The sequence below is a fragment of the Salmo trutta genome, chromosome 14 (assembly GCF_901001165.1).
Source record: "Salmo trutta chromosome 14, fSalTru1.1, whole genome shotgun sequence".
NCBI classification, from domain to species: Eukaryota; Metazoa; Chordata; class Actinopteri; order Salmoniformes; family Salmonidae; genus Salmo; species Salmo trutta.
The window spans coordinates 6,838,797-6,862,041 of NC_042970.1; the positions used below are offsets into that span (position 1 = coordinate 6,838,797).

At 42.6% G+C, this 23,245-nt stretch overlaps 2 protein-coding genes and 2 long non-coding RNA genes across 4 annotated transcripts in view; 2 read left to right on the plus strand and 2 right to left on the minus strand.

The window, feature by feature from the left end:
* si:dkey-222f2.1 (keratin, type II cytoskeletal 8) lies at window positions 1–9,727 on the plus strand. Its single transcript, XM_029774277.1, has 9 exons — window positions 1–517; window positions 3,439–3,647; window positions 3,880–3,940; window positions 4,994–5,089; window positions 6,722–6,886; window positions 7,369–7,494; window positions 7,839–8,059; window positions 9,176–9,222; window positions 9,383–9,727. Exons 1-9 carry the CDS (start codon window positions 266–268, stop codon window positions 9,490–9,492), a joined length of 1,287 nt encoding a protein of 428 aa, XP_029630137.1. The 5' UTR covers window positions 1–265; the 3' UTR covers window positions 9,493–9,727.
* A 2-nt stretch (window positions 9,728–9,729) lies between these two features.
* Window positions 9,730–11,593, minus strand: LOC115207298 (uncharacterized). The gene is made up of 2 exons (XR_003880980.1): window positions 11,505–11,593; window positions 9,730–11,269 (listed from the first exon to the last, which is right to left on the minus strand). It is a non-coding gene; the product is annotated as an uncharacterized LOC115207298 (long non-coding RNA).
* A 35-nt stretch (window positions 11,594–11,628) lies between these two features.
* On the plus strand, window positions 11,629–12,952 carry LOC115207297 (uncharacterized). The gene is made up of 2 exons (XR_003880979.1): window positions 11,629–11,778; window positions 12,343–12,952. It is a non-coding gene; the product is annotated as an uncharacterized LOC115207297 (long non-coding RNA).
* Window positions 12,953–12,954: 2 nt separating this feature from the next.
* The window catches only part of LOC115207294 (ceramide synthase 5), a 44,334-nt gene continuing 34,043 nt past the window's right edge, over window positions 12,955–23,245 (minus strand). The window contains exons 9-10 of the mRNA XM_029774278.1: window positions 17,459–17,615; window positions 12,955–14,104 (exon numbers count right to left, since the gene is read on the minus strand). Coding sequence (XP_029630138.1) covers window positions 13,910–14,104; window positions 17,459–17,615 — 352 coding nt within the window. The 3' untranslated portion in view covers window positions 12,955–13,909. The remainder of the gene's footprint in view (window positions 14,105–17,458; window positions 17,616–23,245) is intronic.

Consider the following 23,245-nt stretch of genomic DNA (forward strand, 5'->3'; position numbering starts at 1 on the left):
TGGTTTTGCAGCGTGAGAATAACATAACCAGAGGATCACCCCCACCCTGAGGAAGAGGAGTTTATAAGGAGGGCAGAACACCTGAGACAACTCACTGAGGTCAGATAGCCCCGCTGCTGTCCTGTCCTCTTCTGCAGAATCACTTTTATTCTCACTCGTCTCTGTCTGTGATTCTCACGCGTCTCCATCTCTCTGTCTGTGATTCTCACACGTCTCCATCTCTCCGTCTGTGACTCTCCATCTCCACTCCGTCTCCCCTTCCACCATGAGCCTGAGGTCCAAGCGTATCAGCAGCTCCAGTGGTTCTGTGCGGAGACACAGCGGGGGCTTCAGTGGCATCTCCCTGGGTAGCAGCTCAAACAGCCACCACAGCAGTCCTTTCCACTCAGTCTCTGTCAACAGGAGCCTGCTGGCCCCCCTTAACCTGGAGATCGACCCCAACCTACAGGTGACTCGCATCCATGAGAAAGAGCAGATCAAGGGCCTCAACAACCGATTCGCTTCCTTCATCGATAAGGTATGTAGTCATCACTGAGAATAATTAGGTTACATCCCAATGTCTATCAATGTCTATACTAGCATACTGCTTTGATTGTTTGCCCAATACATTCATTCAATGAGTATTTTTTTTTTTTTTACCTTTATTTAACTAGGCAAGTCAGTTAAGAACAAATTCTTATTCACAATGACGGCCAAACCCTAATCCGGACGACGCTGAGCCAATTGTGCGCCGCCCTATGGGACTCCCAATCACGGCTGGTTGTGAGTGATACAGCCTGGAATCGAACCAGGGTGTCTGTAGTGACACCTCTAGGACTGAGATGCAGAGCCTTAGACCGCTGCGCCACTTAGGAGGCCACACTACACAAGCTTCTTTGGTTTTAGTCATCATAGATGGCACTGATTTATTGTCTTTTGAAGCAGCTACAAAAGGAGCGAAAGCTAGTTTGGTTTTAGCCAAACTAGCCTGGAAAAGGGAGAACAAACAAAGTGATTGCCATCTGTGTCCGGTTTTTATTTGCATTGCAACATTAACCCATTCAATCCCATTGATCACAATAGTGAGGGGGGAAAAAAATGTATTATGCATTATTATTAAGTTGTCTATTATGAATCATTGACGTTTCATATGATTTCTCAAAATGGTCACAAGACCACAAGCATACATGGGACTCACACAAGGTGTACTTTTACAGACAAATTTGACACCAGAGGTCCGTATTCAACAGCAGATTAGTAATGCTTTCAGTAGATTGGAGTTGAGTTGGGTTATGGATATACTTGATCAAAATGATCTTACACTGGATTTACCATCATCCATTAGCCTTTAGATATATGTTTGAAATAGTGATTTTGACTGTAAAACATCATATTGTGTTATTTCAGTATAGACCCATAAACTGAATTAGTGTAATAACTTAACAAATATTTAATGTCAATAGGTTTGTTTAGTATTTCTTGCACAAGGGTAGACCTGGTTTGTCAGAGTATTGGGACATAGCCATAGGTGGAATCCTGGTTCGTATGGGCTGAGATAGGCAGGCATAGATCTGGTTTATATTACTATTGGGACACAGTCAAAGGTGTAGACCTGGTTTGTAGGAGTATTGGAGCTGAGGTTCAGGGGTAAACCTGACTTACAGTTTATGAGTATTGTCTTTGGCACATTTAGACCTGGCTTAGTTGACTAATTGGGTTCAAGCACAGGTGCAGACGTTGTAGCTATGTAAATTGGGTCTGAAATGCAAAAGTACACCAACAGTATTTTTATGAGAATTGGGGGTGCCACACAGCAGTAAACCTGTTTAATATATATATATATACACAAAAGTATGTGGACACCCCTTCAAATTAGTGGATTTGTCTATTTCAGCCCCTCCTGTTACTGACAGGTGTATAAAATCAAGCACAACACGCCATGCAATCTCCATAGACAAACATTGGCGGTAGAATGGTCCGTACTGAAGAGCACAGTGACTTTCAACTTCGCACCGTCATAAGATGCCACCTTTCCAACAAATCAGTTCGTCAAATGTCTGCCCTGCTAAAGCTGCCCCCCGGTCAACTGTAAGTGCTGTTATTGTAAAGTGGAAACGTCTAGGAGCAACAACGGCTCAGCTGCGAAGTGGTAGGTCACACAAGCTCACAGAACAGGACCGCCGTGCAACGCTCACTACCGATTTCCAAACTGCCTCTGGAAACAACATCAGCACAATACGTGTTTGTCGTGTAAAGCGCTCAGCCATTGGACTCTGGTGGAAATGCGGATATCAGTTTGACTTGAGCTAACCCATGAAAACAAAGTCACCTGCTCTTTCACAGCAGTGGTCACTGATACACGACTCAGCTTGCATTACAATTCCCCTTTCTCACGGAGTGGGTAACAGAGTCACAATAGAGGCTTTGTGCCTGTTCTCCGCTACGGATCATCAGCTCTACAGCTCTGGGTTTCCTGTAATAACAAACTCCTATTCCTCTCAGCAAGTAGCCTGGACCTGAGATATTTTGACACAAATCATGCCCTAATGGTGTGATTCACTTGGTATGCAAAGCCCATTTAAAGACGTCAAATAACAAGTAAAATACATTTAAAGACATCAAATAAGTAAAATAAAATGTAAGATGTCAAAGAACAAGTCTAATACATTTTAAGACGTCAAATAACAAGTAAAATACATTTAAAGACGTCAAATAACAAGTCAAATTTACAGACGTCAAATAACAAGTCAAATTCATTTAGAGACGTCAAATAACAAGTAAAATACATATAAAGTACTATGTCCTATTTCTCTCAGCTCGGTGGTAACCTGATAAAAACAGGTCAGACGTGGTGTGATCATCCAAGACCGGGAAAATTCCCTGAAGTGTTCAGGAAGGGAGCTTTTGTGTTGATCTCAGACAGACAATGGGAAGAGAATACTGAGACCTTGGGTGTGAAATAGATCCTGGAGAGATCTCAGTCAGTTGTAGCTGTTAAAACCACAATAATTAACTTAACATACAAGCACTGTTGTCTACAGTGTTTATCCATCTACTCAGCACAGATGATATGAAACAAGTCTGGGAGACTGTCTGAGAGATTGCTTCAGATTGCTTCAAAGGTCTATTAATTAAACAGTTCACTCCAAGCCTATATATTACTGCAGAAAACATGTTTGGAAGGTAAAGGGCCTCAATGACATGTAAAGGCAAAATATTGTAGCAATTTTAAGTGGCTAGTCCAACCAGGACTTGGACCCAGGTCCCTGCGACTGTCAGTCCAGACTTAAGCCATTACACCAAGGGGTGTAGAACCAAGACAAAGTGTTGTACCAAGGACTCTATTAAAGTTGCTACAATGTATATGTATAGTAGACTACACTCAACATCTTTCTGCCGATGCTTGGACTGTTGGGACTATTTCATCAGCTACGGGCTTCTCTCTCTCCTCCCGTTTAGGTGCGTTTCCTGGAGCAGCAGAATAAGATGTTAGAGACTAAGTTTGACCTGCTGCACGGTAAGCAGACGGGCCGCTCCAACATCGAGCCGCTATTCGAGGTCTACATGGCCAACTTGCGTCGTCAGATGGACGTGGTCAACAACGACAAGACCAAGCTGGACGGAGAGCTGAGGAACATGCAAGGTCTGGTGGAGGACTTCAAACACAAGTAGGAGTCTGTCTGTCTGTTTGTCTGTCTGTTTGTCTGTCTGTCTGGAGAGCTGAGGAACATGCAGGGTCTGGTGGGGGGACTTCAAACACAAAAAGTCTCAATAGCCTTAAACAGATTTGTAAGCAATTGAGACAGAGCCAACCTATTTATTAAACCCTTAAATGATGGATGCCAGAACCTTGCTTCCATGACCTAATTCAACATCTTGTCACCTGTTCTTCTTACCTAGATACGAAGATGAGATCAACAAGAGAAACAATCTGGAGAACGAATTTGTGATCCTCAAAAAGGTGAGAACGTCACATTTCCTCAGTGATACCTGATGTGTGTTTTAATGGTGCAGTCTCGGAAGTTCAACATACATGTCACGGCCCGTCGTAAGGATTGGACCAAGATGCAGCGGGTATGTGAATGCTCATATTTACTTTATTAGGAACACTACACAAAAACAAGAAAACGAAGAAAAAAAACAAAAAACGAACGACACCTAAACAGTTTTGCAAGCTAAAATACCGCAGTGCAAAAACAAATTCCCACAAAAGACAGGTGAAAAAAAGGGCTACCTAAGTATGGCTCCCAATCAGCAACAACAATGTACAGCTGTTCCTGATTGAGAGCCATACCAGGCCAACACAAAGAAATACACAACATAGAAAGAACATAGAAATACAAAACATAGAACAATACCCAAAAACCCCCGACAACACAAACAAACACACCCCTGCCACGCCCTGACCAAACTACAATAACAAATAACCCCTTATACTGGTCAGGACGTGACAATACATGCCTTTTTTTGGACTACTTTATGGACACAATAACATACTATGACATCAACCTTGATGTTGTAATCAGCGATACAGTGCAGCACCATGGGAGAGAGGTTAAGTTAATAAAGGGCACAGCGAGACAGAGGCAACAATAGCTAGTATGAGCCAACCTGCCCCACCTTCTACGAGATGAAAATAAAACGTTAATAAGCTCGTAAGATATCGTATCACCACTGAACAAGAACTGAGCCTGCAGTGTATAAAAGGGAGACAGAGAAAATCTCCACCAACCACATCAAAGACAATTTCAACCTAACTAATAGCTTTGCAATGAAACTTTGCAATCCGTCTAAATTGTTCCTGGTATGTTTCGACAAACAGTGGTAGTTACATTTGAGTCATTTAGCAGACGCTCTTATCCAGATCAATTAGGATTTAAGTACCTAGCTCAAGGGCACATCGGCAGATGTTTCACCTAGTCGGCTCAGGGATTCAAACCAGCGACCTTTTGGTTACTGACCCAATGCTCTTAACGGCTAGCCTACGAGAAACTACAGTTTGTTGTCCTTTCAGGATGTAGACTCAGCATACCTGGTGAAGGCAGACCTGGAAAACAAGGGGGGAGCTCTGACTGATGAGATAAACTTCCTCAGGTCCATCTATGAGGAGGTAAGGTCATTACTGTATTTACTGTATTACAATACAATGCAATATATTACAATACAATATATTACAATACAATACAAAATATCACAATACAATACAATATATTACAATACAATACATTATATTACAATACAATACAATATATTACAATACAATACATTACAATATATTACAATACATACATTACAATATATTACAATACAATACAATACATTACAATATAGTACAAAACAATATATTACAATACAATACAATATATTACAATACAATACATTATATTACAATACAATACAATATATTACAATACAATACATTACAATATATTACAATACAATACATTACAATATATTACAATACAATACAATACATTACAATATAGTACAAAACAATATATTACAATACATTACAATATATTACAATACAATACAATATATTACAATACAATACAATACATTACAATATATTACAATACAATATGTTACAATACAATACAATACAATATATTACAATACAATACAATATATTACAATACAATACATTACAATATATTACAATACAATACAATATATGACAATACAATACAATATATTACAATACAATACATTACAATATATTACAATACAATATAATATATTACAATACAATACATTACAATATATTACAATAAATTGTAATATATTACATTGCAATATATTACAATACAATATATTACATTACAATACATTACAATAAAATACAATATATTACAGTACAATATATTACAATACAAAGTATTACAATACAATATCTTACAATACAATATATTACAATACAATACAATATTTTACCATGCAATATATTACAATATAATATATTACAATACAATACAATACATTACAATATTTTACAATAAATTGCAATATATTACATTGCAATATATTACAATACAATATATTACATTACAATACAATACAATATATTACAGTACAATATATTACAATACAATATATTACAATACAATATATTGCAATACAATATATTACAATACAATGTATTACAATACAATATATTACAATACAATACAATATTTTACAATACAATACAATATTTACAATACAATATATTACAATACAATACAAAATATTACCATACAATATAGTACAATACAACACAAAATATTACAATACAATATATTACAATACAATATAGTACAATACAATACATTACAATACAATAAATTTCAATACAATACAATATATTACAATACAAAATATTATCATACAATATAGTACAATACAATACAATATATTACAATGAAATATATTACAATACAATACATTATAATACAATACAATACAATATATTACAATACAAAACAATATATTACAATACAATATATTACAATACAATACAATATATTACAATACACTACATTACAATACAATATATTACAATACAATATATTACAATACAATACATTACAATGCAATACATTACAATGCAATACATTACAATGCAATACAATTACACAAGTTGCCCTGTATGGCGCAGGCAGTTGGTGAAAGGTTGTAGGTTCAAATCCGGGCAAGGATCACATACACATACTAAAAAAATGTATGAACTCACTGTACTGTTAGAATGTTTGTTTCCACCCAGGAGCTGCGTGAGCTGCAAGCCAGCATCAGGGACACCTCTGTGGTGGTGCAGATGGACAACAGTAGAGACCTCAACATGGACCAGATAGTGGCTGACGTCAAGGCTCAGTACGAAGACATTGCTACCAAAAGTCGAGAGGAGGCTGAGATGTGGTACAAGTCCAAGGTGAACAACACTATTCTAGGATTTAAGTGGTTAAGAAGAGGATTTTCTTTTGTCTTACTACATTGAAATCAATAGACTTTTCACACTACTGAGCCATAGTTGCTGGAACCATGCTACAGTAAAAGGACAATGTGAAAGAAAAATATCCCAGTCAAAGCAGTACGGTCCGGCAGATAGTTGGAAGATGGGGGAAGAGAACTAACCTGGCTACCAGTCTGTTTAGCTGTCATTCTACTCCTTGGTCTAACCTGGCTACCAGTCTGTTTAGCTGTCATTCCAACTCCTTGGTCTAGCCTGGCTACCAGTCTGTTTAGCTGTCATTCCAACTCCTTTCCCACTCTTTGTTATTCCAAACATATATATTTGGCATATGACACAGAGTACAAGGACTGGAACGTTAGCTAAACAGACTGGTAGCCAAGCTACAAGAGAAGTGGTCTCAGGACCTTTAATAAGTAATGCGTGTTGTTATTTTCCCTCAGTTTAACCAGATGGCCATCCAGGCCATGCAGTACGGAGACGAGCTGAGGAACACCAAGGGAGAGATAGCAGAAATCAACCGCTTGATCGGCCGTCTGCAGAGTGAGATAGAAGCTGTCAAACGACAGGTAGTTTGTTCACTTTATTCAACTCAGTTCACTTATGGTTCGGACCGCTTTGAGGCACAGTAATATCAAACAAAACTATGGATGCAGAACCGTGTTGGATGGGATCTACTTTATGGGATAAAAGATTCAGCAGATCTGCCATGGAGTGTTGCTGTTAAGACCATATATATGCCATTCGGTGTGATGAGGCTTAAGCAAGCAAGTACTGCCATGGACTTAATGCAGCCTTAACCAACCTGGAGGACCAGATAGCCGAGGCTGCGGGGCCGGGGGGGATCGCTGACTGTGGAAGTGGCTAAGTCTCTAGCCTAACCTAACTCTAACTCTAACTATCTATCATGTAGCGAGCCAACCTGGAGGACCAGATAGCCGAGATTGAGGGCCGCGGGGAGCTGACTGTGAAGGAGGCTAAGTCCAGGATCAGAGATCTGGAGGATGCTCTGCAGAGGGCCAAGCAGGACATGGTCAGACAGCTCAGAGAGTACCAGGACCTGATGAACGTCAAGCTGGCCCTGGACATAGAGATAGCCACCTACAGAAAATTACTGGAGGGAGAGGAGGACAGGTATGGAGGGGGGTTAGGTATGGAGGGAGAGGAGGACAGGTATGGAGGGGGGTTAGGTATGGAGGGAGAGGAGGACAGGTATGGAGGGGGGTTAGGTATGGAGGCAGAGGAGGACAGGTATGGAGGGAGGTTAGGTATGGAGGGAGAGGAGGACAGGTATGGAGGGGGGTTAGGTATGGAGGGAGAGGAGGACAGGTATGGAGGGGTAGGAGGACAGGTATAGAGGGGAAGGAGGACAGGTATGGAGGGAGAGGAGGACAGGTATGGAGGGGGAGGAGGACAGGTATGGGGGGGGGGTTAGGTATGGAGGGAAAGGACAGGTATGGAGGGAGAGGAGGACAGGTATGGAGGGAGAGGAGGACAGGTATGGAGGGGTAGGAGGACAGGTATGGAGGGAGAGGAGGACAGGTATGGAGGGAGAGGAGGACAGGTATGGAGGGGGAGGAGGACAGGTATGGAGGGAGAGGAGGACAGGTATGGAGGGGTAGGAGGACAGGTATGGAGGGAGAGGAGGACAGGTATGGAGGGAGAGGAGGACAGGTATAGAGGGGGAGGAGGACAGGTATGGAGGGGTAGGAGGACAGGTATGGAGGGGGAGGAGGACAGGTATGGAGGGGTAGGAGGACAGGTATGGAGGGAGAGGAGGACAGGTATGGAGGGGGAGGAGGACAGGTATGGGGGGAGAGGAGGACAGGTATGGAGGGAGAGGAAGACAGGTATGGAGGGGGAGGAGGACAGATATTGAGGGAGAGGAGGACAGGTATGGAGGGGGAGGAGGACAGATATTGAGGGAGAGGAGGACAGGTATGGAGGGGGAGGAGGACAGGTATGGAGGGAGAGGAGGACAGGTATGAGGGAGAGGAGGACAGGTATGGGGGGAGAGGAGGACAGGTATGGAGGGAGAGGACAGGTATGGAAAGAGAGGAGGACAGGTATGGGGGGAGAGGAGGACAGGTATGGAGGGGGAGGAGGACAGGTATTATTATAGATACACATTATACAGTATGTATGGTGTCTATAGATTGGGGTTCTAAACAAGGACCGAACAATGTGTGAAAAGTATTATCTGCAATCTTTTCAAACTGAAGTAGCACACTTTATCTATTTTTCTCTCAGGATTGGACATCAATCTATTCTCAACATCCAGTCAGTGTCCAACTACAGTAAGTAGTATACTGTATGCACTTCTGAAAGAATACATCAGTAAATGTACTCTATTTAATGTTATCCACTGACTAGAATGACAGTAAATGCTGTATTTTGAGACACAAGAGCAGATATTAGGCTCTAACCATTAGACTGCTGCTGTTATGTTCTGTCCAGGTTCTAAGAGTTCCAGTAATGGGTTCCACAGTAGCTCCAGCTCCCCTACACCCAAGCTGCTGATTAAAACAACTGAACAAAGAGACAGCTCCAGATTCAGCTCTCATTAAAAACCCCGTCGGATCCTTCTGGCTGAGAGTGAAGATCCATTATATAAAGAGTTTATAACAGATCTATATCAACTTTCTGGATTATTTTTTGTCAATCTACATTTTGTAAAGAGCATGAGAGAATAGCATAAGATCATGACATGCTAGATTTGTGTTTGTAGCTAGAAGAATATAAACATTTGGCTGTTCTTACTGTAAAGAAAATAAAAAAAATATGTATCAGTATATAAAAATATGTATTTTGAGAAACCGTTTGTTTTATTTGGCGCATACAGCCTGCTATGCAACAGCTGGAATAGCGGTCAAAACCAACTGTAGTAAGACAGTAGGCTAATAACAGCATCATCATCATACAGCGAGATAATGGTTCTTATGGGGTCAGGAAATAGGACACCACCAACTAGATTTGGTTATCTACTTTCTATGTCACAGGTGCATGCTGTAGACAGGGCTAATAGAGGGGAATTCCTACTGAACTTTGAGAGAGTTCTGTTAAAGTTTAGAATTCATTTACATTAACAAATGTGCTTTATTACAAAATGAATTTATTATGTTATCTATCAGTCGAACATTTATGATTGTTGGTAAAAGAATTAGGCTGAGAGACTCAGACTTTTCACTTTAAAATGTATACCAAACAAAAAAATATTGATTTCAAAGTTTAACAAACCATACAACTCTATGCACAAGAACTACTTTTAACAATCTCCACAGAAAATACACATTTACAGGAAGAACTGTGCAGAATAAATCACAGGCGGCTGCTGAGGGGAGGACGGCCCATAATAATGGCTGGAATGGAGTGAATGGGATAGTATAAAACTCATGGAAACCATTAGTTAGATGTCTCTGATGCCATTCCATTTATTCCATTCCAGCCATTACCACGAGCCGTTCCTCCCCAATGAAGGTGCAACAAGCCACATGTGACAGATACAAAGTTTGGTAACAGAATAAGGAGATTTCACCGTCATTTTGTTACCAACCTTTGCGTCTGCACAGTTTTTCCAGTAAATGTATTTTTTTTATTTACTGTGTAAATTGATCATTGATCACTGGGCATAGAGTTCTATGGTTTGTTAAACTTTGAAATCAATGTTTTTTTGTTTGGCATACATTTTAAAGTGAAAAATCTGTCCGCTTAATTCCGTTACCACGGAATTGCCCCAAAATACCCCCTGTATGAAGGGTATTGAGTTAGATCAACCAACTGTATAGTTGTCTAAAATATCCACGATGCCAGTGGCATTAGACAGCAATAACAGCCCAGTATTGTCACCTAGTGTTCAATCAACATACTGGTCCTTTTTTAACTGTGCTTGAAGCTCCTGCACATACACATTTCAAGTGGGCTTCATTGTCACTTCAATCAACATATTTTTACAAGAATTTCAGATTACTCCTTTAACACAATCATCATAACAGATACTAAAAGTAAATGTACAAGTCCAGTTAGATTTGATGTACTAGGAAGTGTCTATTTTCTCATGAAGAGCAGCAGTCTAGGATCCCAGGTGGTACTACCAAAGCACTGCATTAGCACCATCCCACGGTGTTTTTTAAGTGTTCCCTGGCGTGCTCCGCCATGTCTCCTCTGATCTTTAACTCCTTAAAGTGGTCCAAGTCAGACCGGCCGAGCGGTAGCACTTCCAGGGCTGAGCTTCTGCAGGGCAGAGTTTCCATGGTTCAGATGGACCCGCATGGTGACAGCCAGGGAGAGGTGGAAGCAGCTATGTCGTCTCTGGTAGTCATTTAGCTAGCTGGCACTAGTGTCCTCCTGGTGGGTTGAATGTGTAAGAATTTATTAAATAGTTTTTCCTCCAGAACTTCACTCTCTGCTCCACATGCTGCAGTCGCTATGGAGTCGTTACTAGTTACCACAGCCACAAAGTCATAAACCTGGCGTGTTTCTACAATTTATCATCTTAAAATTAGATGCTACGCATAACATTAGCCACACTGCTATCATTAACCTCAAATTAAGACCAAAAAGCACATTTTTGTTTTCATACCTTTTTTTTAACGATATAACCTTTGTGGCTGTGTGAACTAGTAGAAAGAAACCTTCTGCCAAACTGTGCCATCGAGTGTGTCATCAAAATACGTCCGGCAGGAAACATCGATAAAACGTTGATACTCACCCCTCTACTAACGACTGAAGAACCAAATGGACTTTCTGTCCCTCGCAAAACCTCCCTGCTGTCACTTAGGAAAGGTGCAGTTAGCTGAGTGTTAACATTGAGAGGGCTAACAACAATCTGACTGTAATTATCCTTTACAAGAAAGGTAAGCAACAATGCAATGTAGCTACATAAATCATCTGAAACCTGGAAAAACACAGCATTTTGATGATATTTGTTGATTAAAAACGAAACGCTTGCTTGCCAACCTTTAACTAGCTAACAGTAACTAGCTAACCTTTAACTAGCTAACAGTAACTAGCTAACCTTTAACTAGCTAACAGTAACTAGCTAACAGTAACTAGCTAACCTTTAACTAGCTAACCTTTAACTAGCTAACAGTAACTAGCTAACCTTTAACTAGCTAACCTTTAACTAGCTAACAGTAACTAGCTAACCTTTAACTAGCTAACAGTAACTAGCTAACCTTTAACTAGCTAACCTTTAACTAGCTAACAGTAACTAGCTAACCTTTAACTAGCTAACGTTAGCTGGCTAAGTTCCATCAGGGTTTTATGTATCAACACCCGATTATAATGTTAAGGGAAATGTTAGCATATTATTAGCTGTGATAACCACTTTGTTAAGCACATCGGTGTAGTTAGTACTGGTCGTTGTGACTTTCCTGGAGAACCTGCTCCGAGACCAACATGTATTTTGGTTCCGCCAGGAAACACCGTCACCATGTTGACCACCGCAAAGCGCCTCGCCGACTTCGGATACCGGGGGTTTTCCGCCTCCATGATGCTGTTGACACTCTACGGAGGATACCTGTGCACCATGCGGGGATACCGCTACATGAACAAGCAGAAAGAGCTGCAGGTAGCTGCAGAAAACCAGGACGTGGAGGCCCTGAAGCCATAGAGGCCTGGATGGTTTGTCCACAACATCATGGACATTTCTATTCCTCCCAATAGACTTCAAGTGATAATATTTGGGTATTGATCATGTGATCAACCGTTTTGTGTAGCTAAAGAATGAGAATGTCATCTGTGTTCAGTCTCTCTCTCTGTCCCCATGGTCCTGACTTGACCCTTTAGCACACAGAAGATGCCACCACAGAGAGGGGCTGCAGCAGAGAAGATCTTTCTAAACTACTGGATTACTTGTTAAGTTATTAAATGGCTAAATTGTCATATTAAATAAAGTTCAATGTAAAATCCCTCTCCTATCATAACTCATATTTAATTTATCTCAGGATACACTGATGCACGGTTTAGGTGGTGGTGTATTGGCATTTTACAGACGTGTAATATGAATAAAAACATATCTTTCACAAATAAACATTTAGTTGTTTATTTATTTAAAAAATATATACAGTAATAACTTTAGTTCAACTGACATAAAACAGGGAGAGAACATCCTCCCCAAAAAACACATTAAAAAGTGGAATAAGAATTTAAACAGTCAGACCCATTCTATGGACACCAGGGAATGAAAATACAGTCAGACTCATTCTATGGACACCAGGGAATGAAAATACAGTCAGACTCATTCTATGGACACCAGGGAATGAAAATACAGTCAGACTCATTCTATGGACACCAGGGAATGAAAATACAGTCAGACCCATTCACTTGACACAAGGGAATGAAAATGGTGTTTTTAATCAGTTAAATGTAATCAGTTTTAATTCTATGGGTCACGGTAGTGTCTGTCTATTCATCCATCGCCTGTTGTCAAAGTCACCGATCATTGTCAGTGCTGGGAAACAAAACAGTATAATGAAGAGTCAGAGTTGAATAAGGAAACTGACTTAAAATGTCCAGGGAACTGGATGAGAGGAAAAACACTTCAAGATGTAGGATAGGAAGAACTAGTAGTGGAAAGGTCTCGCAGAGTTTCTCACTATCGGGCCGACCTGAACAGTACTGTGTTGGTTCAGATATGACTGATTCTCACTATAGGGTCAACCTGAACAGTACTGTGTTGGTTCAGATATGACTGATTCTCACTATAGGGTCAACCTGAACAGTACTGTGTTGGTTCAGATATGACTGATTCTCACTATAGGGCGGACCTGAACAGTACTGTGCTGGTTCAGATATGACTGATTCTCACTATCGGGCCGACCTGAACAGTACTGTGCTGGTTCAGATATTTTCCTTTTCTTTTTGACATTGTCCTTTCCAGCACAGTTCCCGACAACTAGCGGCTGCCCAGTGTAACCAGGCCAGACATATTGGAACTCAGTCAGCCCTATACTGTGAATCAGACTGCAGACTCCTCTTTTTGTGTCACCAACTACTACTACTGCTGCTGCTGCTGCTGCGTATCTGTTGTGGCCAGGTTATAGTGGTGACGGCGTGGCCGTTGGTACCGTTCTCTACCTTAGGATAGAACACCATTTTAACCCCCTTGTCATTGGTCCCGTTGGTGTCTACCTCCTCCTCTGAGCTGCTCTCAACATCACTACGGTCATCCTTAGAAACCTGTCAGGACAGAGAGAAATACAATGTAATACGATTCAAAGTGACAGAATGGATATTTCCAGAAGTATTTGAGTAGCAGTGCACTTTTTTGACAGACGTCACATAGAATGACGTTTTTATTTTTTTTAAACTATGGATATCAGCACCCAAAGAAAATAACGCAGTTATACAGGACAAACGGGTACATTAAGGACATTTTTACAAGTATCGGCTGATGGTGCACATGTAACAGTGTAGGTTCCGTCCCTCTCTTCGCCCCAACCCGGGCTCGAACCAGGGACCCTCTGCACACATCAACAACTGACACCCCACGAAGCATCGTTACCCATCGCGCCACAAAAGCCGCTGCCCTTGCATCGCAAGGGGAAACCCTACATCAAGTCTCAGAGCGAGTGACGTCACTGATTGAAATGCTATTAGCGCGCACCACCGCTAACTAACTAGCCATTTCACATCGGTTACACTTGCATATGTAGTTGACGGTGCACTCTGATAGACGCATCACAATTGAACTCTGTAGACATTTAGCTAGACATCCTGGAAACATGTTACCAGATCTGAAAAGATTAAGGCACTTCATCTTCATAGGTTATTTACAAATACATAAATAACATTAGAATATCTTCATATGTAAATTATTTCTGGTCCAAAAAAAAATAGATCAGACTTCCTTAATGAATTCTTGACTCCAAAACTGCACATGCTCGCAAGTGCCACAAGATGAAGTTTAAAGGAGAATGTAAAAACGGACGGCCCGTCTGGCTCATATGCATAAAGCCACAACCACATGAACAAAAATAAATGACATTGGCATAATAGTGAAAGGAATGATTGGAAACTGCAAAAAGCAGAGCAGAGAAGGTAGTTGTCAATCTGGCGGGTAGTGAGCTGACAACCGGATGCTATTGCCTGCAGTTGTATCACTTGAGCAAGGCACTTAACCCCCCCAATAACAACAGCTCCCCACACCTCTCCCAAAAACCTGTATATGTATGTGTGTCTTTCAGAGGGGTTGGGTTAAAAGTGGAAGTCAAATTTCGGTTGGACCTTCTGTGTGCGATTGACCAATAGACGGATCTTAATCGTAGTTAGACAGTAAAGGAAGGACAAGTGAAGTGGAGAATGAGGACTGAGGAGACAGATGGAGAGACCCTCCACTCAAGAGAGAGGAAACAAACCATCTCTGCAGAGAGAAGGACAGCGATTCAATACATGAAGTGGAAGAAAGCAATGAACAAACACAAATGAAATGTTACCTATAGCTTCCACAATCATAGCATTAGGATTTCATAACTATAGCCTGATGTCTTAAATAATGGAATTTCTCAAGTCTGGGCCTGTATTCACAACATTCTCAGAGTAACATTGCTGATATGGCATCCGTTTTGTCTTTTAGATCATAACCAATAAGATGAACCAGACAGGAAGGACCTGATCTTAGATCAACACTTCTACTCTGAGACGCTGTCTGAATACAGACTGACTAGAACCCAGAGTTTTGTCCCTAACCTTGAGTCAGAGCTGTCCTACATCAATCCCACTCACATTTCCTCTGACCATGTTAACTAGGACCCTGAGTCTGAGCACAGCAGTATTAAATCCCACTCACATTTCCTCTGACCATGTTAACTAGGACCCTGAGTCTGAGCACAGCAGTATTAAATCCCACTCACATTTCCTCTGACCATGTTAACTAGGACCCTGAGTCTGAGCACAGCAGTATTAAATCCCACTCACATTTCCTCTGACCATGTTAACTAGGACCCTGAGTCTGAGCACAGCAGTATTAAATCCCACTCACATTTCCTCTGACCATGTTAACTAGGACCCTGAGTCTGAGCACAGCAATATTAAATCCCACTCACATTTCCTCTGACCATGTTAACTAGGACCCTGAGTCTGAGCACAGCAGTATTAAATCCCACTCACATTTCCTCTGACCATGTTAACTAGGACCCTGAGTCTGAGCACAGCAGTATTAAATCCCACTCACATTTCCTCTGACCATGTTAACTAGGATCCTGAGTCTGAGCACAGCAGTATTAAATCCCACTCACATTTCCTCTGACCATGTTAACTAGGTAGGTTATCCTGGTTATGAGGTACCTAATAGTTACCTTGGGTAGTTACACCACACACTCACCTGTCTACATCTCACCTGTAATAGGCCAATACAGGGCATTTTGAAAAGTATTCAGACCCCTTCCATTTTTCCACATTTTGTTACGTTACAGACTTATTCTAAAATTGATTAAATAAATGTTTTCCCTCATCAATCTACACACAATAACCCATAATGACAATGCGATCTGGGGAAAGGTAACAAAACATTTCTGCAGCATTAAAAGTGTCCAAGAACACAGTGTCCTCCATCATTCTTAAATAGAAGAAGTTTGGAACCACCAAGACTCTTCCTAGAGCTGGTCGCCCGGCCAAACTGAGGAGTCAGGGAAGAAGGGCCTTGGTTAGGGAGGCGACCAAGAACCTGATGGTCACTCTCACAGAGCTCTAGAGTTCCTCTGTGGAGATGGGAGAACCTTCCAGAAGGACAACCATCTCTGCAGCACTCGACAATCAGGCCTTTATGGTAGAGTGGTCAGACGAAGCCACTCCTCAGTAAAATGCACGACAGCTCGCTTGGAGTTTTCCAAAAGGCACCTAAAGGACTCTCAGACCATGAGAAACAAGATTTGCTGGTCTGATGAAACTAAGATTGAACTCTTTGGCCTGAATGCCAAGCGTCACGTCTGGAGGAAACCTGGCACCATCCCTACGGTGAAGCATGTAGGTGGCAGCATCATGCTGTGGGGATGTTTTTCAGCAGCAGGGTAGTCAGGATCGAGGGAAAGATGAACAGAGCAAAATACAGAGATCCTTGATCCAACAGAACAACGACCCTAATCACACAGCCAAGACAACGGAAGAGTGGATTCAGGACAAGTCCTTGAGTGGCCCAGCCAGAGCCCGGACTTGAACTTAATCAAACATCTCTGGAGAGGCCTGAAAATAGCTGTACAACAACGCTCCCCATCCAACCTGACAGAGCAAGAGAGGATCTGCAGAGAACAATGGGAGGAACTCCCCAAATACAGATGTGCCAAGCTTGTAGGGTCATACCCAAGAAGACTCAAGGTTGTAATCGCCGTGCTTCAACAAAGTACTGAGTAAAGGGTCTGAATACTTATGTAAATGTGATATTTCAGGTTACATTTTTTTGCTTTGTCATTGTGGGGTATTGTGTGTAGATTGAGGGGGAAAAAACGATTTCATCCATTTTAGAACAAGGCTGTAATGTAACAAAATGTGGGAAAAGTCAAGGCCGAGTCAAGAGCTGTACATTCACATCCCACCCACCTTTCCTCGGACCAAGGCCTTGTAGGCGATCCCAGCTATGAGGTAGGACCAGATGACGTGCAGCACCTGCAGCACCAGCAGTAGGGAGTTGAAGAGCCACCAGGAAGGGTATGGACCAATGATTTCCCAGCTCTCAAACAATGTTGTGTTCAGGATCCTGGAACAACACAGGAAGGATCACACCATGAATTAATATGTGTATGGAAAGTATGTCAGTACACACACACGCACACACACACACACACACACACACACACACACACACACACACACACACACACACACACACACGATAGACACAGAGACAAACACGAATGGAAAGCGCAAAATGCACGTGCAACCACAGTAATTTCTCCGTATGGGAAAACAAGTTAGACTTTTCTGAGAACTGCTTTCCCCTGCTGAGAGTGTACTCTCCTAACAACCAGCTCACTAAAAACATTTAGTAGTTGCCATTTATCCTAGAAGACTACATAATTAAATACATATTTTAATTTTAATTTCTCTAATAAACTAGACCTGTGAGGCCTGCAGTGCAGTAGTGAGACAGACAGACAGACAGACAGACAGACAGACAGACAAGACAGACAGACAAGACAGACAAGACAGACAGACAGACAAGACAGACAGACAGACAGACTCAGACAGGCTGTTGTCAGGCAACATGTGCCTCCCTAGTCCTTATGCCCTACCTAGGTATTCATTACAGCCCTTAGGGACAGTTAGACATTTATGGTTGAAAATAGGAGAGTGTTGTGTGTTTTATTTTATTGTACACAGGGGAGAAGAGTGTGTTTATTTTATACCACTGTTAGGTTCTTATTTTTCAGAGTAAATAACTCACGGACACTAGAGAAGCTTTAACCAAGTTTAATTCTTCCCAAAGGGTCGACACAGCTGTATAAAGACAACAACAAAACATTTCTCACCATCACAGGTATATATATATATACTCCACTTTAGACACCCCTCCTTCTCTCCAATCCGTATATCTTATGGTTCCACAGGAAGAGGGTAACAGGATAATAAACCCTTATTTATGAACAGGGAGATGTTCATTGGCAAACTTCAGACGGGCATGTATATGTGCTTTCTTGAGCAGGGGGACATTGCAGGCGGTGCAGGATTTCAGTCCTTCACGGCGTAGTGTGTTACCAATTGTTTTCTTGGTGACTATGGTCCCAGCTGCCTTGAAATCATTGACAAGATCCTCCCGTGTAGTTCTGGGCTGATTCCTCACCGTTCTCATGATCATTGCAACTCCACGAGGTGAGATCTTGCATGGAGCCCCAGGCCGAGGGAGAATGACAGTTCTTTTGTGTTTCTTCCATTTGCGAATAATCGCACCAACTGTTGTCACCTTCTCACCAAGCTGCTTGGCGATGGTCTTGTAGCCCCTTCCAGCCTTGTGTAGGTCTACAATCTTGTCCCTGACATCCTTGGAGAGCTCTTTGGTCTTGGCCATGGTGGAGAGTTTGGAATCTGATTGATTGATTGCTTCTGTGGACAGGTGTCTTTATACAGGTAACAAGCTGAGATTAGGAGCACTCCCTTTAAGAGTGGGCTCCTAATCTCAGCTCGTTACCTTTATAAAAGACACCTGGGAGCCAGAAATCTTTCTGATTGAGAGGGGGTCAAATACTTATTTCCCTCATTAAAATGCAAATCAATTTACAACATTTTTGATATGCGTTTTTCTGGATATTTTTGTTGTTATTCTGTCTCTCACTGTTCAAATAAACCTACCATTAAAATTATAGACTGATCCTTTCTTTGTCAGTGGGCAGATGTACAAAATCAGCAGGGGATCAAATACTTTTTTCCCCCTCACTGTATCTGTTGCGGTCGGGAGAGTGGGCCATCAGTTGTTGTTTAGAGTTATTACCGCGGAGCGCGGCTTGGAGCGCACGATTCAAACATATTGTGTAATGTGACTGGTCAATGATCACGGCCCTACGGATCACAATAGGCCAATTAGGCAATCAATATGGTTAATATGTAATGAAATTACATGTCCACATGAAGACACTTGAAAGCTTGACATAAGAAAGTCATTGTTTGCTGAACTGATCGACTCTGATATCCAACTAATGGTGTTTATAGATTGAATAACCAATCACTGTTTGTATTATTCTTTCATGATTTATGATAAATAGTTACGAGCCTAAATTACTCACGGATGATTCCTATTGACTTCTTAATGAACTGGATTGTTGAATTCCCTAAATGATGTTAACAATGAATGATTGTTATGATTAGATCTTTGTGATGATGGATTTGATTGGATACACGTTATTCTGTTTCCTTTGTTATGCAGCACAGACTACTCAGTAAATATACCACTTTATGGTTAAAGGAATTCCTGCCTCAGTCTCATCCATTCCTCTGTCACCTGACCCCTGACCACCTGTTCACCTTCACTGTCAGTCATTCTACCTGTCCAGCTACCCACACAGATTCCACTAATCTTTCAATGGTCCTTCAAGCCGGATGATGACGGAACTAAAGACGGGTGAAAAGGAAATGAAGGGGGATAAGGAGGAATTGTCTCCACTGGAAGGAAGGAGAAAGGAAGAGGGAGCAGCGGAGGGAAAGGTCTTGGAACAAAGAAAAGATCCAGGAGCTAAGCCTAAAGTAACAAAGGCTTCATCCTCAACCACCAGCAGCACCAGGAGAACCAGGCAAGCACCTGGTTATCTTAAGGATTATGTGGTCGAGTTTCATACATCCAAGGGCAAGCCCACCAGAGCTCAAAGTGGTGATGGATCAACTGTACGTTGCAGCCATCAACCGTCCCCTCTGAACCACGGACCAGAAACTGCTTTGGGACGGGAAAGTGGTCTACAGGAAGAACCTATGGAGGAGGTAACTCCCATCGCACAGGTCGACCAGCTTCCTGAGGCAGGCTCCGCTCACCTCTTAACTGAAGGGAAATCGTCGAGGCACTCTAGACAGAGTGAGAGTTCGACCAGTGGATACCCCTTTGGAAGTGGCCATGGTAGCCGCCATTCACTAGCCCTCAGCGATTCACAGACCGCTGTCCTACGAGAGAGGATGAAACTATTAGCGTTGGAGGAAATTGAGCGTCAGATTGAAGAGGAACGACAGGCTGACGAACGATGTCACCTATTGGATGTGCAGGCCCGTAGAGCTCTACAGGAAAGGGAATTCATTGCCAAGGACCTGGCACAGCAGCGACGGCACCGTCAAGCAAGAAGGGAATAGGAGGAGGCACGGATGGTCTCATCCTTCCTGGAGAGGAACGAACTGGGAGTTGACCTGACCACCCCTCCAGATGGACCTGACCTGTCTGCCTTTCTTTCCCAATCTGCCCCTCTGGTACAGCATGGCACACAGTCCCCAGAGGCTCTGAGGTCAACAGCCAACATGGAGCATGGGGGACAGGCCACTCCGCCAACGCCCTCTATGCCAGTGACAGAAATTAGCATTCCTCCATCTAGACAAAGCATCACTCCTTCGCCTTTCCGCCAATTACCAACCACGGCAAATCGTTCCTCTCGTCCAGGGCCAGGGCCTGGGCCCAGCCAGTCCTCAGACAGCAGGTGGGAGGGCTCTCGCCCAATTCCGGCTGCCACCAATGGAGGGTCTGGGACGAGAGGGGACAGGCCCAATGAGGCCACAGTGGGCTCATCAGAAGTCCCGGGTTTATCCTTCACACAACCTGAAGAGGGAGTCAACATTATGAAACTGCTAGTAGTCTCAGCCTATGGAATTCCCAGACACAAACTGCCATACTTTGAGTGCGGAAAGGAGAGTGAGTTTGTCCTTTTGGAAATGGCATTGGAGAGCCTACTGGGTATTCACAGTCATCTGTCAGAACGCTACAAGTACCAAGTACTAATGGATCACTTGCGGTTTCCCAGTGCATACAAGCTGGCCCAATCCTTTATGCACTCCGCAACACCGTACACTGCCGCTCTCCAGGCCCTGAAAGCGAGATATGGTGAGCCACGCCAGCTAGTCCAGAATGAACTAAACAACATCCTGAACACGTCTCCAATTAAAATGGGAGACCATGCTGCCTTCCAAGAGTTCTCCGCGGCTGTCCAATCCCTGACCTCGATGCTCCGATCCGTTGAAGGAGAAGACGGGAACGAGCTGAAATGTGGCCCCCACGTGGACAGGCTTCTTAGCAGCTTCCAGCGTCCCTCAGAGACAGTTTCGTCGAACATTGTTTGAACAAAGGCATCCTGAAAGAGGGCTCGAGAAGCACTTATGCTCTCAGAGACCTGGCCGCATGGTTGCAGGTGAAAGCGAGGGCGAAGAGCATCGCTCACCAGGCCACAATCTCAGCCATAGCCTACGAGGAAAGGAAGGAGTTTGAACGCCAGGAGGGACAGAAAAGGCCAAATCCCACTACTATGTACTTAAATAGTGAAGCCGGGGAGGAACCCGGAAAGAAGACCCCTCTCAAGAGCAAGAACATCAAATTATTGCAATAGGAAGTGGCACTTCCTTGGCTCATGCCCCAGGGTAAAAAAGCTCACTCAACCTCAATTGAAGGCCTGGATCACTTCAGGCGAGCGATGCTACAAGTGTGCCCGTAGCCATAAGGCGGGGACCTGCATATTGTGTAAACCTTGCAATCGCTGTACGGAAATCCATCTCAGAGTGTTGCATGATGTAATTCCCCAAGCACAGAAAGAACAGAGTATGCTCATGGTAGGAGCTGTAAAGGAGCTCTACCTCGACCAGCAGAACCTGTCTCCAAGGGTCATGTTGAAGGAGGTCAAGGTCACTCTGCAAAGTGAAGGGAGAAGCATTGATACATTCGCCGTTCTAGATGATGGGTCTGAACGAACAGTCCTTCTCCTGACGGCCACCCGTCAGCTAAACCTGGAGGGACCCCCCCCCCCCCCCCCCCCCCCAGAGACCCTTAATCTCAGAACGGTGCGACATGATGTTATCCAAATGAAAGCATTTCACCTTCAGGAAACAGGAACATGTCCTATACCATCACCAATGCCTTCACGGCAGATGGCCTGAATCTCACAGAGCACTCCTGCCCAGTAAGTGCTCTACAGAAACAATATCCTCATCTCAGAGGATCGCCTCATTCCTACCAACACAGATTCCACTAATCTTTCACACTGTCTGTAGGAACGAACCATTTTCATGATGGGGTGGTGTACCTAATAAACTGGCCACCGTGTGTGTATATGTATAGGTCTTAACTGACAAATCAAATCAATCAATCCAAACTGATGAATGGAAAGAGACGTCTGTTACAAAACACAAACAAGTTGAATGACGTTAAGAGACTGTCGAGCCTTCTATAAAGGGTGAACCTACAAGGGAGGGAGGGATGGATTTTCTGTTTATTTGACAGTCTATTTATTGGTGTGTTGAAAACACAAACCATGATATTGAAGTACCTGAAGTCAGTATGCTTTGTTAATTTTGTGTGTGTCACAGAAACCTGTTGGTGGAAAAGGTGTTGCAAAAACTTTATATAATTATAAATATGGCATCAAAATGTTAAATGTAATTTCCCCCTAGCTGGTTATTGTCTACAGACAGCTCTGATTGTAGTGTAGGTCTAGTGAAACAGGGAGGGTGAGCTAGTCCGTGGTGATCGGTGAACCTTCAACCCTGGCCCGTAGCCCTGCGTGGCATCGACTGTGCCACAAAAGCATGCCGAAGTGACAAAGTCCATAGCCACATTTATAAACAGAGTTATTTGTGAACTTTTGAGTTAATTCCATGAGGGGGGAGGGTGTGCAATGTATTTTGGAGTACAAGGGGAGGATCATGGGAAAATATGTT

What these genes read in the sequence shown, in the direction of transcription:
- si:dkey-222f2.1 (XM_029774277.1), top strand. Translation starts at nt 266, where the DNA reads ATGAGCCTGAGGTCCAAGCGTATCAGCAGCTCCAGTGGTTCTGTGCGG. An exon ending in AATTTGTGATCCTCAAAAAG is followed by an intron (nt 3,941 to 4,993) that starts GTGAGAACGTCA and finishes TTGTCCTTTCAG; the next exon opens with GATGTAGACTCAGCATACCT. An exon ending in CCAGTCAGTGTCCAACTACA is followed by an intron (nt 9,223 to 9,382) that starts GTAAGTAGTATA and finishes TGTTCTGTCCAG; the next exon opens with GTTCTAAGAGTTCCAGTAAT.